This window comes from Lygodium microphyllum, chromosome 28, assembly GCF_053477565.2.
Source record: "Lygodium microphyllum isolate KBCC chromosome 28, Lygodium_microphyllum_v1.1.10, whole genome shotgun sequence".
Lineage (NCBI taxonomy): Eukaryota > Viridiplantae > Streptophyta > Polypodiopsida > Schizaeales > Lygodiaceae > Lygodium > Lygodium microphyllum.
The window spans coordinates 111,389,502-111,411,410 of record NC_141162.1 but is presented as its reverse complement, the minus strand read 5'-3'; the positions used below and the strand labels follow the sequence as shown (position 1 = coordinate 111,411,410).

The 21,909-nt window shown below is 44.9% G+C and overlaps 1 protein-coding gene across 17 annotated transcripts in view; it reads left to right on the top strand.

Annotated features, from left to right (window-relative positions):
* Positions 1-21,909, top strand: part of LOC148011874 (putative UDP-arabinose 4-epimerase 2) — a 143,047-nt gene that overhangs the window by 20,000 nt on the left and 101,138 nt on the right. For 16 of the 17 annotated variants that reach the window (XM_087669987.1, XM_087669971.1, XM_087669982.1 and 13 more), the window contains one exon: positions 21,151-21,312. The exons of the other annotated variant lie outside the window; for it this stretch is intronic. In XM_087669987.1, coding sequence (XP_087526113.1) covers positions 21,151-21,312 — 162 coding nt within the window. The remainder of the gene's footprint in view (positions 1-21,150; positions 21,313-21,909) is intronic. 17 annotated transcript variants of the gene reach the window in all.

Below are 21,909 nucleotides of genomic sequence, written 5' to 3'. Positions count from 1 at the left end.
CTCCCTACCCTTTAAACCATTTTCGAATATCCAACACCCATCCTGTTGAAAGTACTTTACTTTTCCATATTTTCTGTAGGCGTGTGCTAGCATCCCAGGCCCGTTTGGGGAGCCTACTGTTATCCATTTGATGTACTCGGGTGGCATATCTCAGTACTTAGATCATAGCATGTACCTCAATTGGCTGACGGACAGTTTCCAAAAGCATAAGTACATATGGTGTGGTGCTTTTGATGCCCAAATGTCTATGAATAAAAGCTTTCTGTAGCTTCTCAATGTCGTTCCATGCAGATGAGGAGATGTTTCCTCCCTACACTTCCACTCCATATAATACCGTCTGTAGAACATATATATAAAAAATCATACAATGTATTTTCTAGCATTTAGTATCTATACGGCTACAGTCTTTTTCAAAGTGATAATACTTGCTTTTCCCTGCCGCTAATCGCAGCTCCACACATGTATGCCATCTGTGGTCTGCAGGTATCTCAATCCCCAAGTATTTGAAAGTAGATACTACCTCTATAGGCTGTCCCGCATAGTGTACTTTTGGTGGGGTCTTTGATTGCTTGGTGCGCACAACCATTAGCTTTGTTTTTGTTACATTCACCGTCAAACCACTATCTTGACAAAACCGTTCAAGAATCCCCATGAACTGTTGCATATGTTCCCCAGTACATGTAAAGAAGATCACATCATCTGCATAAAGTAGAAGCAAGATGGCAAACATACCAATATGTGGGCTTTTGGCTTCCTCTTCATTCATAGCCGTGAGAAGTATTTTCTTCCTTCTATACTCTTGCAATTTCTTCATCCCCCAAGTTTCTAGTAGAGAATGAAACTGGGGTGCTCACCTTAATGGGTGAATGCACTAGTGACCCATGGGCTGGTGAGTGCTCATGTGTTTCTTCCACTACTTCTTCCCTCTCTACATCTCCCACAACTTCCTAGATTATGGCAGTTAGCACACCCCCAAATGCTATGTTGTCTGCTTTGGCTATTGGTTTCTTTCTTGATGCCTCTATTGTGGAAGCCAGAGACTCCCCACCTATTGCTCTAGGGCCCATGGGGCTAGCGCTTTTGCTTAAGACTCAATGGTCTTACTCACATACATAAACCAAATAATGTAGGGGAGAGAGGGCAACCTTGTTTGACTCCCATATTACTCTCAAATACTTGTGATAGCCCATTGCAACCTTTGAGGCGGCACACCACTCGTTGATATATCCTGTAAATTCCCATACATAGATCATTTGGGACCCCTAATTCTTGCATTCGTTGCCATAAGCCAACCCTTGGTATGGTGTCAAAAACCTTCTTAAAATCCACAAAACAGCAATACAAGGTTGCTCCCTCAAGGCGACTCTCATCCATAAGCACACGTAAAGTAACCAAATGGTCTATGGTGTTATGACCAGGGCGAAAACCTGCTTGTCCATAAGCTCGTTTGTTATTACTTTCTGCCCATTTACTCAATTGCATTTCCAAGATAGTGCTGAATAGCTTTGCCATGGCTGAACTGACCATAATCATGTGGTAGTTTGTGAGCAAAGTGCGATCTTCTCCCTTATACAATGGTTCTATCCAATTCTCCTGCCATTCTTGGGGAAAACCATATGCAAAAGCATGATGTATCACATGCAACATAGACAATCTTGTCTCCTTTGTTGTCCATTTCAACATCTCCGCATTCAACTGCAAAGTATCACATGCTTTTCCATTAGCTATCTTGTTGAGGGCTGTCTCCAATGTTTCTAAAGTGAACAGAGCACTAAATGGCTGCGTATGTACATCACATTTGATGGGCTGTACCCTTTTATACATGTAAAGTTCTATAACATACGATAGCATGTTAGCATCTGTAAAATCTCCCATAACACTTGACCATTTGGTTTGCAATCTTCTCCATGCTTGCCTTGGACATTTCTCAAACTCCCTAGCATCTTCACTTTCTTTCACCACTACATATTGTCATCGCTTTTTACGTGTGAGAGCATTATATCGTTTTTCCGCCTCACTTCGTTCTTGACCCTTAGGGAGGATTTTCAGCTTTCTACGTGCAGCCTTGCATTCATCATTAAACCATTTCTTGCATGGCAATCCTTTGACATTTTTGTGACTGCTCATTTAACATTGCATCTCTCAAATCAGCCCATGTGCTCCTAGTAAGATTTCTCATAAGACTATCTAGGTGACCAACATATGCTTGTTTCTTGTCTACATCAATACGGAATGCACTAGTACCTACTGTGTCCCTTGCATGTCCTACCTGGTGGCAAATATCAAGTGTCAAGCCCAAAACTATATGATCTGATTTTGGATGTTTTTCACCTAACCAGGACTCTCTAATCATTCATAAATCATTCATGTGTACCATTGCATAGTCTACCACACTGGAATCTCCACTAGCTGAGTAGCACGTGTATCCTTCAGTATCGGGGAAACAATTCATACCATTCAATATCGGCATGTGCAAATCATTAACCATATCCCTCAAAGCACGTCCATGAGCATTAATGTCTGTATCCTCAGACTCTCTATACCAACGTGCATCTACATCCACAACCTCTTTCTTGTCTAGCTCATCACACACTATGGGCTGAAATTGCATACGTCCAATTCACACATTTAAGTCACCTAAGACCATCACATGTCCTTGTTGCATATATTTGCATGCATCCATACTCAAATCTTCAAAAGGTTCTTGCGAATCCACTTCATGTCGTGCATAGAAGGGGGGACTCCTTATGTGGAATGTAACATCCCCCAATGTACATCGGTGTAGTGTGCTTGAGTGTAATCCACATATACCGCATATGTCGATCTACTTTGCATACATTAATCATTCCTTCCATATGACATTTGTATATGCATGCAACTCCTCCTTGCTCTCTTTTTCCTACATGTGGCTGATATGCACTATGAATTATGTACCCTGGGATATCCGGAATTCTACATGTCTCCCGCTCCCATGTCTCGGCGAGGAACACAATGTCAGCATCACCAACCATAGCATTATACAATTTCAAAACAACACCTTCACAAGCGTGCAGCTCCCATGGGTCGCGCATCCCTATGCATCCTTTGAAGTGTTATCACTAGATTTCTTTCGCTTATTGTATTGCTTCCGACGTTCCTCCTATTGCATGGGGTTGCGATTCTCATTTACATAAAAATCTGTTCCCGTAGAGAGGGAGACTCGTAGGCAGATGAGGAGAGTGACTTGATGTAAACGACGAACATACGAGGAGGCACAATATTGGGATTTGTAGCACTTATTCATGAATAGAGATGTAGCCACAGGATGGCGCAAACTGCGGGAGCCAACCCACATCTATCGGTGACTCGGAGATATGGCACTCCTATGCAGAGAGACTATGTGATGCAACTCAACCACTGATTTCTCAGCACTGGAGTCTCACCTAACCACATCCACTCTCCTCACAGATGATATGGATAATGGTGATGAGAGTGATAAGAGTGCCCACAACATGGACAATCGACGGATCACATAGGTATATAGGGTGAACACTTCATTTATGCAATGGACATCTTGGCTCCTCTCCTTGCTTTTATGTTTAATAGGGCCCTAGTAGAAGGATTCCTAGATGAGTGGACCAAGCATACCATTGTGTCTATTCACAGATCTAGAGATTCTCTAGATCTTGGTAACTATAGGTCCATCAGGGTAGGCCACACAGTGGCCAAGATATATGGACTAGTGATATAGGTGGAGCTGAGCGCCTATGCAGAGAGAGGGAGATTGAGAGCAGCAGGACAGGCTATATTCAAACAGGGGGTCCTCTACACCTTTGACAACATCTTCACCTTGAGAGGCATGACTAAGTAGGTGAAAGTGAGGAGGAAGAGACTCTATTGTTGCTTTGTGGATTTCCACAAAGCCTTTGATACAGTCCCTTGAGATAGACTACTACAAAGGTTATAGACATTGGGGATCCCATTGGATATGACTTGGGGCATCTATGCACTATACAAGAGGGTGATAGATTGAGTGAGATGTCTAGGACTTTTAGACATGGTATGTAATACCATTGGAGTGAAGCAAGGATGCCCTCTTTCCCCTACACTCTTTGGACTCTACATCGATGAGATAGAAGACTAGATAACACGAGGAGGATATAGGGTGGACATAGCAGGTACACTGGTCTCTATTATGCTTTATGTTGATGATATTGTTCTGGTCTCTAAGTTAGAGGAGGGTCTACAACAACATCTCCATGTCCTTCATGAATTTTGCACATGGCATGGAATCCAGATTGATAGGTAATCTTCGGGAAACCAAGATCTTGATCTTCCACACATCATCCCTAGTGAGGAGGAGATCAGTCTTCACTTTGGGGGCCAAACATGTAGAGATTGTGGACTTATATGTCTACTTAGGGGTCACATTCACTGCATCCGTTGGGAGATTCAGCATGGCAGAGGCAACTAGAAATCATCTTACACAAGGATATGTAGTAGCATTGACCATGCTGGAGAGACAATGCAACTAGGCACACTTCCATGAGCCTTGCACATGGAGATGGCTATTTGAGACACATTGGTCACACCAGCCATGATGTATGGTGCATTTGTTTGGACACCTGGTTTGGCTACATCTCTATGGACACGGATTGAGAGACCACAAATCATCATGCTTTCATGGATGATCTGCAGCAAACCATCGGCACCACATGAGATCATTAGAGTAGCGTTTATTGCACCCTCCATGATGTTGGAGGCTCGTTTTCAGACCATTGGCTTCATACAGAGAGTATGAGACATGCACCAAGACAGACTACCTAGAAGAGCTTTCAAGGCCTCCAAGTAGCTAGTGTCATGAGGATGTGTATTTCTAATGCTTAGCTTTGGCATTATTAAGTTGTGCATATGTGAGGTGAACATGTGAAGTGCAAGTCATTTAAGTCACTGTGACGGCCTTAGTAACCCAAGTGAACATTGGGTGACATTGGCAAAAGTTGTATAAAGTTATGCCAGACAAGAAGTTGTGGGTGCTTGGTGTTAGTTTGGGTCTAGCCCATTAATTTGGCCATTAAATGTTGAGTGGTGACATTGTGGGACTAGGCATTAATTAATAAATTAATGCTAGTCCAAGGCCAATTAATGTTGGGACCATTAGATGTCCCATGGGGGTTAGCACATTAATGGTGAATGGACACTAGCCAGTTATTAGGCAGGATCAAATGAATAATTAATTAAATTTCAGAAATTAAAACTTGAAAATTAATTGATTAAGCTGGAGATTACAACTAGAAGGCTGCCAAGTGGCAAAACAGGCTGCCACTTGTCAAAATTACCCATACAAACTGGGTGAGAGCTGTTTGGGGGACTGCTGGATGAAGGTCGTTCCAGCCATTCTGAGCTGTGTGGAGGCTGAGAGAGATAGGGAGAGTGCTGGTACAGTAGGTGCCAGCAGTCCCAGAGCATTCCTAGCTAGTCTAGAGGAGATCCCACCCTGCTACCTCCATCAGGAGGCCAAGGAGCAGCAAGTGGCAGCTTGGCTGGCCTCTCCAGAGAAGGGCGACTGCCTACAGGGGCTGGCAACAGCATGATGAGGCTCCAGACCAGCAGGCGACATATTTGCTGTCCCTGCTCAGGGTAACAGCTGGTGTGGGCACTTGTGCATGACAGAATTGAGAAATCTCTCTCTCTCTCTCTCTCTCTCTCTCTCCAGCTTTCTCTCATCCTCTAACAATCCCTCAGCTTGGGGTGGAGCAATTGTAGAAATTGCTGCTGAAACCCTAATTTACCGCAGAAATCAGGATTTCCACAGCCACCTCGAGATATGTGCTCAATTACCAAAGACCAAGGTACTTGATGTAGTAGCTGAAGGCATTAATTTGCAGCTGATCTGAAGTATAGTTCGTTCTCCAATTATTGTGGTCCACATGCCAGAGATCAAGGGGCAAATTGGTGCCCAAGCAGTGTTGGTCAATTATGACAGCCATTTGTATTGAAGATTGAAGGAGCTCTGTGTATTTCTTTGTGTGCTTCAACCTTATAGCAATACAAGATAAAGAAATGCTGCAATTGGTGCCAGCTATTGGGGCTGATTGGGTGTCAGCTATCAAAGATTAAGTGGTAATGCTTGCTGTAATTTGAGTTAAATGAGGTTATCACCACCCTTGCCCAGAAGGAAGGCTGGTTTCAACTAGCTCAAGCAAGACATGAGACATCATAGTACGCACAGGTCAAGTAGTGGTTCATGAGATACAGGATCAACATGGACTATCTCCCCCCCTTTTAGTATGACTGTGATCCCCCGTTGTACACCTCTCACACTAGTAGGAACTTGGTCACACAAAAGGATCTTTACCAGCTGCACATATGACATACATGGATCTCACCCATGTAGCCCTTTCCCCTAAAGATGTTATACTATAGGGACCACCTAATGATGACTACAATAGACGGTTTCATTGAGAGATGTGGATACCTAGACATATACATGCAACATGAGATGTGGGTAGCCATTGGCCAGCTTAGGGTCTCGTCTCATCAGCTTGTGATCGAGATTGGGGGAGCAGCCACCATCCGGAGAGCCGAGGAGATCTACAAACTATGGAAAAAGGGGGTGGAGAGCGAAGAGCATTACATTTGGAGATGTAGAGCCTAAGTATAGTTTGGCTAGGTATCCCACATTATCTAGAGGAGACTTCTCCCTCAAACTTGTGATGGAGTCCCTAGACCACTGTGCCTTGGGTGAGTTCCTAGTTGAGATTCAAAGGCTTTGCACATCATTACAATTAGGCACCCTACAGAGAGGGGGGCAACATTCACATCTCATTGATTTCTTCCAGATAGTGATCACACACACAACACCTACACTGAGGGGGTGATAGTCTAGAGAGCTGAGGAGATTAGAGCAATATGCTGATTGCGGGTACCATATACAGAGGCTATACCAGAGAGATGAGGGAGATTTTCCCTAGTGACACAAGTAGTACGTGACAATGTTGAGGGATCAATCTTGATGCTTCCACCACACAACTAGACGCGTACTACGCCATATATCCATCCCATTCTCCTCCTGTTGTATCTCTACATGGGCATCTTAGCTTCTTTGCATAGTATATTACTGATTATCTGTTAGTATGTCAAACTTTGATATCCAGTGATACATTGGCCCCACTCTTAGTACAGATGTTAGAATTCCCAAACAGTTGGACAATTTATACCATTGTATCACTTTATAGGGTGGAGATCCCATGGTCCCTTTCAATTACAGAACCATAATAATTGGTCACTACCTAGCCAAGATCTATGGCATCATCCTTGAGTATGAGCTGAGTAGTTGGACAAAGAAATACACGTATAGAGCCACATGATAGGTTGGTTTTAGACGTAACATTGGATCATATACTCACAATCAGGGCTATCATAGAGGAGGAATGCACATGGGGGAGGAAGATATATTGCTACTTTGTAGACTTCCGTAAAGCCTTTTACATTGTCCCACAAGCTAGGCTTACAAGGAGACTACAAGGAGATTGGAGTGCCAAAGAAGCTAAATCAAAGACTACAAGAGATTGGAGTGCTAGAGGACTACATCATCTTTAGCTTTCCAATTTTGCTATAATCTCTCTCTCTCTCACTATTACCATTGTAGATGATTCTGCCTTATATTTTGGTCTATCCCCATATGAGCACTATTTTGTTTTGTACATCACCTTAACTTCTTTTCATAGTATATCATTGACTATCTTTTAGCATGTCACACTTTGATATAAAGTGATGACCAACATTGAATATGGTTTTGTCTCATAGGCCGATTTTGGTCTCAAAAGACATTAATATATCTTTCTTTCTTTCTCTCTACATGATGCAAACCCTGACATTCACTATAGGATCTTACCCTGATACATTGCACATAGTAGTAGGCATAACCTTTCCACACTCACAATCCACATAGAGAGCGACTAGTGGATTGATGCCTCAAAACAGTTGGTATGGTGACAAGTGTAGGGAGACCAGAGCTCACCTACAGAGAGAGATAGCCTTGGGATCCACCACCTACAGCATAGTTGTTAGGTACGAAAGGTACAATACGGTACAGTAAGATAAAATATGGTACTAAATGGTACCTTATGATTTTATAAGGTACGGTACGATATTAGTACGAAAAAAAATTAAGATGATTTTTTAAATAACAAAAATCATAAATCATTAAATGATAGATCTGTTAGAGATCATTGCCAGGCAGGCAGGATTGCCTGGGCTGGCAGTCCGACTGCCTGCAGCCCAGTCGGCTGCATTTTAATGCAGCCGACCGACCTGCCCTATTTTCTGGCGCCCCATTTCAGGCAGTTTTTCGGCTATATATTGCCGACGTTTCCAGCAGTCTGTCCACTCTTCTCTGTCGCAGATTACAGACCGGTGCTGTGCAGTTTTCTGTCTCTGTTCACAGATTTCAGACAGCAGACAGTGCAGACTGCAGCAGACTTCGAGGTGGACAGCAGGTCGCATCGTCGAGGTGGAGACACGCAGTCCAGCGCACTGCGCCCGTGTATATCTTTGTATTCAGCATTCTTTATACAGCAGATCTTCATTGTACACTGTCTCTTTCTCTCCCTTTTCTCTCTGCGTCCTCTCTCTCTCGGTCCTACGCTTCCACACCGCTGCACTCTGACATGGTATCAGAGCAGTGTTTGAGGGCTGACTGAGCGCAGAATCAACCTGAAGTGGAGTTTCCATGGCGACACAAATTTGCGTTTTTTGCATTTAAGGGCAGACAGGAGGGCTGCGCCTTGGAACAAGGCTAAAACGAGTGTGGGCGCACAGGAAAGGAGTATAGGTGGTGGATTTGCTGCTGTTTACTGCTGTTTGACGCGGAGGAAGTTTTGAGTTTTCAACCTAAAAGTGCAGGTTTTGCTTTTTCATCGCCTCCGGCGGGTGAAGAAGCTTCAGGACGCGGAAGAGCCTTAGCAGGTTGAGTTTACCCAGTCAGAGGGGGCTGCTTTTGCGTTTGAGAAGGCATTGCAGGTGAAGATGTCTACAGAGATGGACTTGGAGTTCCAGGCGATTATGGACCGGAAGGTGCCTGTCCTACCGGCTCTTCCTACAGATCAGAAGCTCGACGGCGACAACTACCGCATTTGGCGCGTTATGATGTTGGCCATCCTTGAGTCCTATGATTTAGCGGAGTTGGTACAGGAGGATATTGACCGGCCTTCGGTAAGAGATGAGTCCAAACTCTCTTCCGATGCTCGTGTGGAGTTGGCCAGGGCCCAGTCTCATTGGGACAAACTGAATGCCAGGATTCGATCCTTTCTCTTTCTATCATGCACTACAGCCGTGATCGCTCACATCGAGCACTTGACGGTGGCTCGTGAGATATGGCTGGAGCTTGATCAAATGTACAATCGGATGACCCTGATGAAGAGGGTTTCTTTGGAGGTACAGATGCGGACCTTGTTCGTCAATAAGTCTTCTTCGCTAAGGGAACACATTAACAAGCTAAGGCAGCTACAGATGCAGGCTCAGAATGCGGGGAAGCTGATTTTCTTCGAAGACATGGCGATCACACTATTGTCCCAGTTGCCGCCACGATTTGGTACATTTTACTCTGCCCTTATTGCTTCGGGGCAAGAGTCTACTCTTCGGTGGGAAGAGTTGGTTCCTATGGTCTTGGACCAAGAGGAACAGTTAAAGGGACAGAATGCTTCCAAGACGGAGGCGTTGACAGGTCAAGCCTCTCAGAAGAAGGGGAAGGACCAAAAGAAGAAGAACGGGGATAACAAGTCCAAGAAGGACAAGGAGAAGGACAAGGACAAAGACTCCACATGTCATATTTGTGGAAAGACTGGCCATTGGAAGAAGGATTGCCCTGACAAAGACTCGAAGGACACCAAGAAGAAGGAAACCAAGGATTCTGGAGCGGTGGCTGCACCCTCATCAGCTGCATTTCTACATTTAGTTGTCATTGAGGACGCTTCACCGAATGCTTCTGATGCTGCGATGGCGGCTCCCCAAGCTCGAGAGTGGATTGTTGATAGTGGTGCCTCACGGCACATGACTCCTTCATCAGATGGTGTTGCCCAGCTGCGACCTTCGCGTGGGCAGGTTCTCATTGGAGACAGCTCTTTAGTTTCTATTGGAGGTCGGGGTAAGATGCAGCTTATTCCGGATAGACGAGGTGGCACCCATACCTTAGAGGTCTTGCATGTACTAGGATTAGGGTACCATCTCCTTTCAGTTCATAAGATTTGCTCCCTTGGTCTTTTGGTGGAGTTTGACAGTTCTACTGTGCGAGTCCTTGATCGTGAATCAAGGAAGGTTCTATCATCTGGATATGAGGAGAACGGCATTTACAAACTGAAGTCTTCCACTGCCCTCTCTTCTCTTCTTCTTACCTCACAGTCACAGTCTGAGTTATGGCATGCTCGGTTTGGTCACCTGAACTATGACTATCTTCGGAGGGCGTCACGTGGACAACTTGTTCGAGGGTTGCCGGATATAGTGGTGAGCCAGCAGCCATGTGTGTCCTGCATACGGGGGAAGCAGCATAGAGATGCCATTCCCCACACCGCTTTGCGGCGGTCTACTTCACCGATGGAGTTAGTATCTACGGATCTATGTGGCCCTATGCGGAATGAGTCCCTGCGTGGGAGCTCGTAATTCATGCTGATCGTGGATGATTATAGCAGGATGACATGGGCCTATTTTTTGGCACTAAAGTCAGAAGCTTTCTCGCACTTCAAGGATTGGCTTCTCTTTGAGGAGAACTGATCAGGCCGGAAGTTGAAGACCTTGCGATCCGACAAGGGAGGTGAATTTGTGTCTAATGAATTTGCTCGGTTTTGTGCAGATAGAGGAATTCACCAGGAGTTTGCCAATACCAATACTCCTCAAGAAAATGGTATTTTAGAACGGAAGAACCGCAGTGTGATCGAGATGGCGCGCACCATGATGGAGCACCGACAGACCCCTTAGGTTCTGTGGGCCGAGGCTGTGGCTACTGCAGTCCACATCCTTAATCGATCCCCTACTTCGGCCGTGGAAGGGATGACTCCATTTGAGGCTTATTTTGGGACGAAGCCAGATGTTTCTTACTTTCGGGTCTTTGGGTGTGATGCCTATGTTCACATTTCCAAGGCTCACCGTGATAAATTTGAAGCGGCTTCCCGCAAACAGGTATTTGTTGGCTACAGCTCCCAGTCCCAAGGCTACCGACTGTATGATCCCGTCAAGCGGGATGTATATACTAGCCGTGATGTGCGGTTTGTGGAGGTTCCGGCTTCTTCAACGGGTGAGGAGCACCCCGTTCTTGGAGATCCAGGGGAGAGTTGGGCTCCTTCTACAGTTCCACTGGAGCCCGTGCCTTTTGATTATGATTCTGTTTCTGACACAGAGTCTACTGTTCCACCGGACCCTTCTGAGGAGTTACCACCGATGGACATTCCAGAGTCTTCTACTGATGGAGAACGACGAGGGGAGGTTCGGCCTCCTCCTCGCTGGGCCCGTGACACACTCCGTGATTCAGGGATCGAGGGGGTTCCTGAGGAGGGGGGACCGCAGGATGGTCCGCGGCGGTCACGGAGGCACCAGGCGCATTCTTCGGAGCTTGTTTGCTCCAATTATTGTTTGATGTCCCGTGTTATGCAGGATCGAGAGCCCACCTCCGTGAAGGAGGCTTTACAGTCCGCCCCATGGAAGAAAGCTATGGAAGCTGAGTTGGAGGCTATTGAGAGGAATGGCACTTGGTCACTTGTGCCACGCCCCCCGAAGAAGAAGGTGATTGGAGTCAAGTGGGTCTTCAAGACCAAATATCTCAGTGATGGTACTTTGGATGAGCACAAGGCTCGCCTTGTTGCTAAGGGTTTTGCCCAGCACCCAGGGATTGACTGTCATGACACCTTTGCCCCCACAGCTCGTATGGCAACCATTAGAGCTGTTCTTGCTTTGGCTGGCCATAGGAGATGGCCTGTTTATCAGTTGGATGTGAAGTCGGCCTTCCTGAATGGTGATTTGAAGGAGGAGATCTACGTTGAGCAGCCTCTGGCTTTGGTTCTTCAGATGGGAAAGTCTACAGGTTGAAGAAGGCCCTGTATGGTCTCAAGCAGGCCCCCCGCGCTTGGAACGAGAAGATTGATTCGTTCCTTCAGACTCAGTTGGGATATCGGCGGTCCAAGGCCGATCCGCAACTGTATGTTCACACTTCCGAGGATGGTTGTGTGCTGTTTGTATTATATGTTGATGATTTGATTGTCACAGGTGATGATGCACAGCAGGTCCAGGAGACAAAGTCAGCTTTACATCGGACGTTCGAGATGACGGATTTGGGGCTACTCCATTTCTTTTTAGGCCATGAGATTTATCAGTCTCAGAGGGGGATCTTTCTCTCCCAACAGAGATATGTACAGGAGCTCTTGGTGTCTTTTGAGATGGCAGATTGTCGGGCCCTCTCTACTCCTATGGATCCGAACTGGAAGGCCACTTCCCATTCAGCTTCTCCTTTGGCGGATGTGTCCCGCTATCGATAGTTGATAGGGTCCTTGATTTGGCTTCTCAACACGAGGGTTGATCTATGTTTTGCTGTTGGGCTCTTGGCAGGGTTCATGAGTGAACCTAAGACGGTGCATTGGCAGGCTGCTCAGAGGATACTTTGGTATCTCAGGGGGACGTCTGATTTGGGGATTCATTACCCCGCAGGGACAGATGGGTCAGATCTCGTACTTGCAGGTTGGAGCGACTCGGATTGGGCCGGTGACGTGGACCACAGGCGGTCTACAACAGGTTACTGCTTTACTTTGGGTGCAGGTGTTATTTCATGGAGTAGCAAGAAGCAGCCCACGGTAGCCCTTTCGTCTACTGAGGCGGAGTATCGGGCCGCGTCTTCCACCACATGCGAGGTTGTGTGGCTTCGGAGATTGTTGGAGGAGCTTGGGTGCCCCCAGACTCGTCCTACATTGCTGCGATGTGACAATGAAAGTTGCATTGCCTTGGCGAGGAACCCTGTTTTTCATGCCCGGACGAAGCACATTGAGATTCAGTACCACTTCATCCGAGAAAAGCTTCTGGATGATACCATTACTGCGGAGTATTGCAAGACGGAGGATAATCTTGCGGATTTGTTTACGAAGGCGCTTCCTCAGGCTCTACTTCGGCAACATTCCAGATCCCTCAGGCTTCTGCCCTGCCCCGGCTCTGAGAGGGGGTGTTAGAGATCATTGCCAGGCAGGCAGGATTGCCTGGGCTGCACAGTCGGACTGTGCAGTCGGACTGCCACGTGGCAGTCCGACTGCCTGCAGCCCAGTCGGCTGCATTTAATGCAGTCGACCAGTCGACCTGCCCTATTTTCTGGCGCCCCATTTCAGGCAGTTTTTCGGCTATATATTGCCGACGTTTCCAGCAGTCTGTCCACTCTTCTCTGTCGCAGACTACAGACCGGTGCTGTGCAGTTTTCTGTCTCTGTTCACAGATTTCAGACAGCAGACAGTGCAGACTGCAGCAGACTTCGAGGTGGACAGCAGGTTGCATCGTCGAGGTAGAGACACGCAGTCCAGCGCACTGCGCCCGTGTATATCTTTGTATTCAGCATGCTTTATACAGCAGATCTTCATTGTACACTGTCTCTTTCTCTCCCTTTTCTCTCTGCGTTCTCTCTCTCTCAGTCCTACGCTTCCGCACCGCTGCACTCTGACAAGATCATAGAATATATGTTTAAAGTGGAAATAGCCATTTCATTACAGAATAAGATGAATATATGAGGGTGACCGTCGTGGTTGCATGGGCTGTGCAAAACATGCGATACAACTACAGTCTAGTATATCTGATACAAAAAAAAGAGAGACCTATGAATCTATGATGAGGTATCACTATCATCATTATCATCATCATCATCAGAACCATTTGAGTGCTCATTAAGAGAGTCTAAAGATGACTCCTTGGCATCCGATGATGAGACATACTCATACTCATCCTCATTGATGAGGTTATCATCATCATCAAATGATGGCTCCGTAGGTGGCAGCTGTGTAGCCAAGGGGGAGATGTCATCATGAGGCACATGATGTGAGCTACTAGAGCCCCGCCTTACATATGTTTGCAAGCCACTCGAACCACCCCTCCTCTATGATGGAGGGCATTGAATGACCATGCCCTTGCTACCACCTACTTGAACTCCTCGCTCAAGAGCACGCTGACTACGAGTGTCACGAGTATCTGTTGCTATAAGCTCTCTATAGAGCTTTGCAAAAATCATCTTCTCCTCCTCGTCTACCTCCTTATGTATACTCAGAAGAGTGTTGCCCGTCAACTTGAATGCATTAACATTCACCTAGACAATGCAGTGATGTACGTAAGATTGATCATTGTAAATGCTAAAGTCTAAATTGTAAAGTATAAAGTATAAACTTCAAAGCTCAAAGTTTAAAAGTTAAAACAACAAATTTTAAATGTTATGGTTAAGTGTTTAAACTTTATCTGCTTCGGACCACCCATTCTCATCATAGCCCTCATCATGCGTAAGTTAGTGCGGCAATAGACTGGCCGCTCTAACTGTCGTGTGCTAAGCCTATTGCGAATCTTTGTGTGAATAAGAGAATAGAAACTCTAGTTTCTCTCACATGCACCCGAAGAGCAATCCTGGGCAAGGACCCTCATGGCTAAGGGCTGAAGGGTCTCCATTGCATATCCAAAGTTTCCAAAATAAAGGCTTCACAAGTGACTCTCTCCTCAAACAAGTGGGAGAAGCAAAAACCACATGTCCTCTCCGATCTGCATAGCATCCTAGCTCCTTTAGCATTGCATTGTGGTCATCCACAGGGACCACATGAGTCAAATAAGCAAGCTGGTCTGAATGGAACTCTCTATCATCCATGACCGCCGGTGACTTGTAGGTTGGATGTACCAATGCGGCAAAACCATGGGTAGGCATCCACGCCCATCTCCTCTCTGGTATCTCTAAAACATGTGCACGTTGTGTCTCTGTGATCACCGTACAAGCACGTGCCTCCGCCAATGCCGCTCTAAAGAAGTGAACGAGAAGGCCCATGGTGGACCCCTCGCATACGTAACACCCTATAAAAGGGAGTCACAACAATGACAACGTCACGAACTTTTTGCCAAAATTGCTCATTAAGGCACAAGCGTTGCATGGCTTTGGCCTCCTTTGTCTCATGCTCATTCCACTTATTCCATAGAGTGGACACCACTGTCACGCAAGGCGGACCGCACCTCATGAAGGAAATAGCATTGAGTGGCTATCTTATCTTGTGAGGTTGAGCCTTAAACTTATCACCCTTTGGTGATTGATCATTCTTGTACTTCATCACATTGGTACTGTAGGGGGATATTAGAATTTGCCAATTCTAGACAGTGCCCATGTAATTCGTGTGATGTGGACACTTTGATAAGTGTCAACTTTAGTGTGTGTGTACCTAGTGTCTTGACATTAAAGTGGTGACACTAGGGACTAGAGTAAGTTAGCTGAACTCTAGTTAGTTGGTGGAAGGTTGGTTAGGTCAACCCTTGTCCTAACTTAGGCTGTACCTTCACTCTATCTTTTAAGTTCATTAAGTGCACTCTACACTCTTGCTTCAACTTACTCATTGTCATTGTCTTGTTTCTCTCTCCTCCATAGGTAGTGCATTTTCTCACACTTTTGTTGAACTCATTTGGCATTGGTTTGTTTGATTACGTGGGCCATTTATACACACTTTGTGGATGGTATGCAGGGAGTTGTAAAGTAGTGGAAGAGATAAAAAATGTTGTCTCACTTTTTAAAGGGGTTTTGACGCAAATTAATGGATAGCTTCAAACAAAGAAAGGTGGTGCTTTTCAAATGGTCCACAAAAAAGGGCTAGCTGTTGACATGGTTAGTGCAAGGTCATCTTTCTTTTATTGTTCAAACTAAGATACATTTTCAAAACAAAGGAATATGATACTTTTCAAATGGCCCACAAAAAAGGGCTAGTTATTGGCATGATAAGCACAAGGTCATCTTTCTTTTATTGTTCACACAAGGATTTGGAGACTTAGTACCATACAAGACTTTGCTTTATTGTAAGAGCCTCTTAATAAGTTCAATAGAGATTCTTTACATTAGTCTTCCTAGGAGTGTTATAATCACTTGAGGTAATGATCTAGGCCTAACGTCTTGATTTCTATTGAGTTACTAGACATTTAATGATTCTTTGTTCCTACTCTAGGCTTATCAAAGACAGTGGTGGTAGATATGAAAGAGTTGGAGATAGGAGACTTTTAACACCATAGTGGCTTAGGATGTCTCAATGCAATATATGAGCAAGTGATTGAGCAATAGAGAAGACATGTAGTAGTAACAACAATGGCCATATGGCTAGACTTTATCCAATTTGAAAGTCCATCAAGGAAAGCTATAGGGAGACCTAGAAAGGATGAGGAAATTTGAGAGGCATCTCTTGTTATTTTGTGGCAAGGGCCACTGTGTTCTTGAAACAATAAATTGCATGAGCATTACCAATTACTAGAAATTAGTCCATATCCATTTCCAAGACCTTCACTTGCATGATTTCCATTCTAAACTAGCATTCAATACGTCTTTGGTTATGCTACATGAAGGCCCAAGAAACTTGCATGAAAAGTGAAGACACCTGTGAAGATATACTAGGGTTTGCATTGAGGAAACACGACATGTATGACCAAGATTGAAACACAAAGACTCAGATATAGACAAGCAAAACTCAAACCCTAAATGCAAAGTGCAAAATTGAGACATAGAGACAAACACAAAGAGAAGAAACTCTGAGGTGGATGAATGCTATAAATGAATGCAAGAGTGTATAGAATGCCCAAGGGCAAAGCAATGATGTTTCAGAGAGTGACGTCCACTAGAGATGGTTGCCAAATATTGTGACTATTAGTTGGAGTGCCGAAGACGAGGAAAACACCAAATGCCGATCACTAGAGAGTCAGAGGCTTGAGGCGACAATAGTAGATGATGCTTGATGTAGTGGGCAGTTGAAAGCTGCAAATGCAGCAATGATGCAGCTGCCAAGAGGATGGAGATGGTCGCCAGTTGTGCCATTAGGTGAAGGGAGGGGGCAACGTTGATAGCAGAAGTCACTTGGAATTGAGGAAGGGTTGACAACTATCGCCTAGCTGATGGAGTGTCAAATGGAGACAGGAGGTAGTCTGTGAGCTCGTTGTGGCAGATGGACCAGACGTAGCAAAGAAGTGAGAACCTGTACAAAAGGGATGAGATTGAATGATGGGCAGCTTGTCTATTTACAGATGTTGAAGGGTGCCTCAACAATTAGGGTTTTGGGGGACAACTGAAACTCTCTTGAACCACATAACAATTTTGCATTTTTCATTAAGTAAGTGTGTTTTGGGGCTGTTTAAAGATGCTAATCAGCTGTAAACCGTGTTTTAGCTCAATACCCCCTCTCAAGCCCAAAATTGAGCCGAAAAGAAAAGGCCAACAATGTTTACCCCAAGGTGTCCCACCCCAAAGCAGCCAGGGCATTAAATAAAAGGTACACGTCGGTTGCCGAGTGGCCTACGAAGACTACAGAGGTAATGGTTATCTTACCAAGGGAGTCCAAGTAGTGACCCCAGAGAAGAGAGGGCATCGGAGAAAGGGTGCTCAACTGCCTAGTGGCCTACCAAGCCCTACGAAGGCTGATGGAACCACAATGAACTATTTTTTTGCTTATCTTTTTTTGGCTTTAAAAGTAAGTTGAAAGTTTATTTTGTGGGTAGCAGTTGATTAAGTAACAATGACCCAAAAGATGAGAGTAGAGATGGTATACCCAACACATCACAAAACAGTACAAGCTTATCCATCCACTCGAGAATATTGATGACGAGAGAGAAGTGATGAAGTATCATGTGAAGAAGAATGGTAGTGTAATCCGTCGGAGGAAACAACTTAGGATCCATGTATTGGTGCTTTGCACAATGGGATGTATAGTATGCTACATGTTGAAGAAAGCTCATGCAGTAGGTGCCACTTGGATAATGTCTCTTGTGGGAAAATTATTTACTTGCCCAAGCGCCCTTTACAAAGATGATGAAATCATGCGATGCCGAAGAAGGAAGAGGAGCTTGATGATGTTAGGCTTCATGTGGTGCTGAGAACCATGTGGATGAAGATGATGAAGCATCTCTACTGGAAGAGGAAGGATAGAAGTCACTGCCATGATAGCATTAAGAGAGATGTTGCATGATCTGCTGCAAAAGGGGAAGCCTCCATGTTGGTAGAAGAGCAAAACTACAAGTAGATGGAACCATGAAAGGAATGGCACGTAGCTTCTATCTCTAGCACAGGAAGGACTAGTGCAAACGTGCATGTTAGCCCTACACTGAAGTACAAACCCATGCAAAAGAGAGCAAAATTCGCAAGCACAGAGTTGAGTAGTGAGATGCTTCAGAAACCAAAACTGAAAATAAAGGAAAGCAAAACTAAGTGCAATGCAATGAGAATATAAGTATGCAACAAAGGTGTAAAAAGGGAAAGGCCAAGTGTATGGCCACCATGGCATATGGTGAGGTGGGGCAGTGGTCCTAGAAAGTGCAGTGGATACCTTAGGAATGGATGCGTAAATTGCAATAGGGGGGCCACTAGCAGACCAATAGGCTAGTCCTTCAGGAGTAGTAAAGGATATAGGCTATTGAGGCTATCTCTGTGCCACATTTCTAGTAGCCATTGGGATAGACAGAGTAGAGGGTGCAGCAGCGGGAGGCATAGCCCCATTGGATTGGCTTGTTGGAGTGGAGACAATTGCAACAGTTTGCTGTGGTTTTCTAGGTGGAAGACCCTAGGCCTTGGTACGACACTCCTCGTCCACATGGCTTGATCTTTGGTAGTGTGTGCAAAACCTATTTTTCTTAGGGATTTGCTGGCAAAGGAGTCATGTTTCTTTGGTTCCGTCGGAAGAAGGGGTATCACCCTTGCTTTGGCTTGCCTTTTGCATCTTGCAAGTTCTTGCAACTGTTGGTTTTCCGTCTCAAAGAAGAGGCAACCAACCCTCACCCTGTGCTGGATAAAATGGAAGTATTTGTCGGGCAACTTGTTCAAGAAGAACGTGACCTAATCGTTGTTTGACTTCGGGGAGCTTGGCAAACTCAGCAAGTAATCGCTGATATTCAGCCAACTTGACTTTTAGATCATCTCCTTCCTTAATGGAAAACTCTTGAAATGTTGTGGGTAAAGGCGCCTGTGCCTAGCCACCTATGTATTACTACACCGACAGTTTCCGTACACTTGTACACTGTAGGTGGCAAGCGCCCATTACTATTACTTCATTCTTTATTCTTTCAGTAACATTTGAATAAAGGGGAGGCCGGTCACACATTGTGACTGTTGGAGTTCCCACATCTTGTGTCTCTCTCTAGCTTGCTCTTGCTCCTTCCACCATGGCTCTTGCTTCAGCTCATGTGCTTCCACTCCAAGCTCACTCCCTTCAACTAGTATCAGAGCCATCTTCTCGGAGAGCTCGAGCCTGCCGACCCAACATTGCTTTAGCTTCCATTTGAATGCCTACAGTCATGGGCAGCCAGAGCTTCAACCTTCAAGGTATGTTTTGATCTCCCATTGCTCCAGCACCTACTAGGGTCTATTGAGGCTTCTGCAGGGCATCATTGGGCCTGCCTTGAGCCCACTTCAGTGAGCATTCAGCTCAGCCATAGCAGCAGCCATACTAGACCAGCCAGTGTGATTTGCGCCTGGCTGTCCACCCACCTCCCCAATCAGTTTGGTGCCTCTCTTGACTCCTGTGTGGTCATTGACACCCCCTGGCACTTGGGCAACCTCTTGGACTCCTCCGGCATTGGTCACTTGCGTATTGGAGCTCCCAACCTCCATTCCTTGCTGAAATATACAGCAGACCTGCTGTTATACAGGTCTGAACAGAGTTTTCTTAGACATTGAAGCTTGTGCATGCTTCCTGGGATGCTCGTATGCACATGTATTGATGCCAGATACTTGAGGGATGGTATGACATTGATGTGAGATGCTATTGGACTCATTTGAGCACACTTTTGGCTCAGTTTTCTCAGAGATTTCATTGTTGTAATAATAGGGCTGAGTGTCCTTTATCCGGAAAAGCATATGCCACTTGTCATTTGATGCATTTGGGGCTTGGTATTGATGCTTGAATGTTAGCTTGATACTTGGGGATGCTTGACACATGTCTTGGAATGCTTTTGGGCTTTGATTGAGCTTGCATTGGCTCAGTTTTAATAGAGATTTCACTGTTGTAACATAGTGGACAGCAAGCTTTTCTCAAGGAATACTAAATGCCTATTGCTCTTGAATGTTATTCAAGTGTTTCATATACATGTATTGATGCTTAGCATTGGTCTATACACTTGAATATGCTATGGGATACTCTTGAGCTTCAATTTTGAGCTTGGCAATATTCATCTTGACTATGGTTCAAGCCTTGGTTGCTTCACTGGCTTATGCAGTTACAAGCTTGAAGACTATATCGGGTTTATGCTTTCGGATGTATGCTCTATGGATCTTGGATGTGTGGATGTTATTCACATGATGTTTTGAGCTTTGCTTGCTCATTTGGCATTCAACTTTTGCTTTAGTGGGAGCTACCCGGCTTTCTGTATTGAGTAACATTGGCACTTGGATATACTACAGAGCATTTGGTTTATATAGTTGAGCTTGAGCTTATCACAGTGAGACAGTGGGACTCATTGTGACATCCACATGCTCTCTTGATATTTATTGGATGCAGTTACCCTATAATGGGCTGATTTGATTTCTTGGCTTGGACTTGGTACTTATGTGTCTCAGGGTGTTGTCAATGGTATTTATATGCTTTTGGTTTATGTATTGAGCTTTTGCTCAATGGGTTATGCATTTCGTAGTTCTCTTCATTTACCCTTGAGACTTACCTTGTGCATGATGTCTATGCCTATTGTATATATGGTTTTTGACACATTGCAGTTGTGACAGTCTTCAGTGCCGGTTGTTCCTCGCTTCTTCCCTCTTAGTTGCTCATAGTTGGTTGTTGCCATATTGTTGCAATTAATTACAGCAACTTGTCATTTTAGTTTTATGCTTTCTATTTGAGGGCAGTCACCTGGACTTGATAGTGTTTTGCTTACAAGTTGTGGATAGCTTATTACTTTTGATAGTATCTTCTGTCTTCCGCTTGATTTACCAGTGGTTTTGGCACTGATTTGTAGGGTATTACAGCAGCCCTGTCTTGCCCTTCTATGTACCTTCTTGGTCTCATTATGGCTAATGGTTCTCGTGACAATGCTATCTTCAATATTGAGAAAGTGGATGGGACCAATTACAACTATCGGAAGACCAAGACATGGGACGTTTTATTGCAAAAATTGCAGGTTAGACCACTAAAAGATGAGGGTGCCAAACCGGAAAACATTGCGGTTAAGGATTGGGATGAATTGGATGAGCTATGCAAGTCCACAATCATTTTATCACTTTCTAAGCGAATTTACTACAATATTGTAACTAGAAATTAGATTGCATATGAGCTGTGGACACAAGTTAAGAATGTTTATGACAAGCACAATCCTTCATCTCAAATGTATTGGTTAAAATGGTTGATGGACCTTCACATGAAGGAAGGGACTTCTATGTTTGCACACTTGAATTAGTTTCACTCCATCATAAACCTTATAGCTTCGCAGAGGAGATTGAGTTTAAGGATACTTTGCATGTTTATTTTTGCTTGGTATTCTACTTGAGTCGTGGGACACTTTCCATATGGCTCTTTGTGCTAAGGATGGGTTGAAATTGCAGGATGTTGATGGTGCCCTCTTGACAGAAGGGGTGAACAAAAAGAATGTGGATGCTTCCCCCCGTATGTCACATGCATTGACTGTGAGAGGATGGAAATGGCCGTTGCAGAGACTCTAACAGGTCTTAGTCTAGGATATGTGGATAGTTTCGCAGTAAGTCCCTTGGCCGTAAGTCTG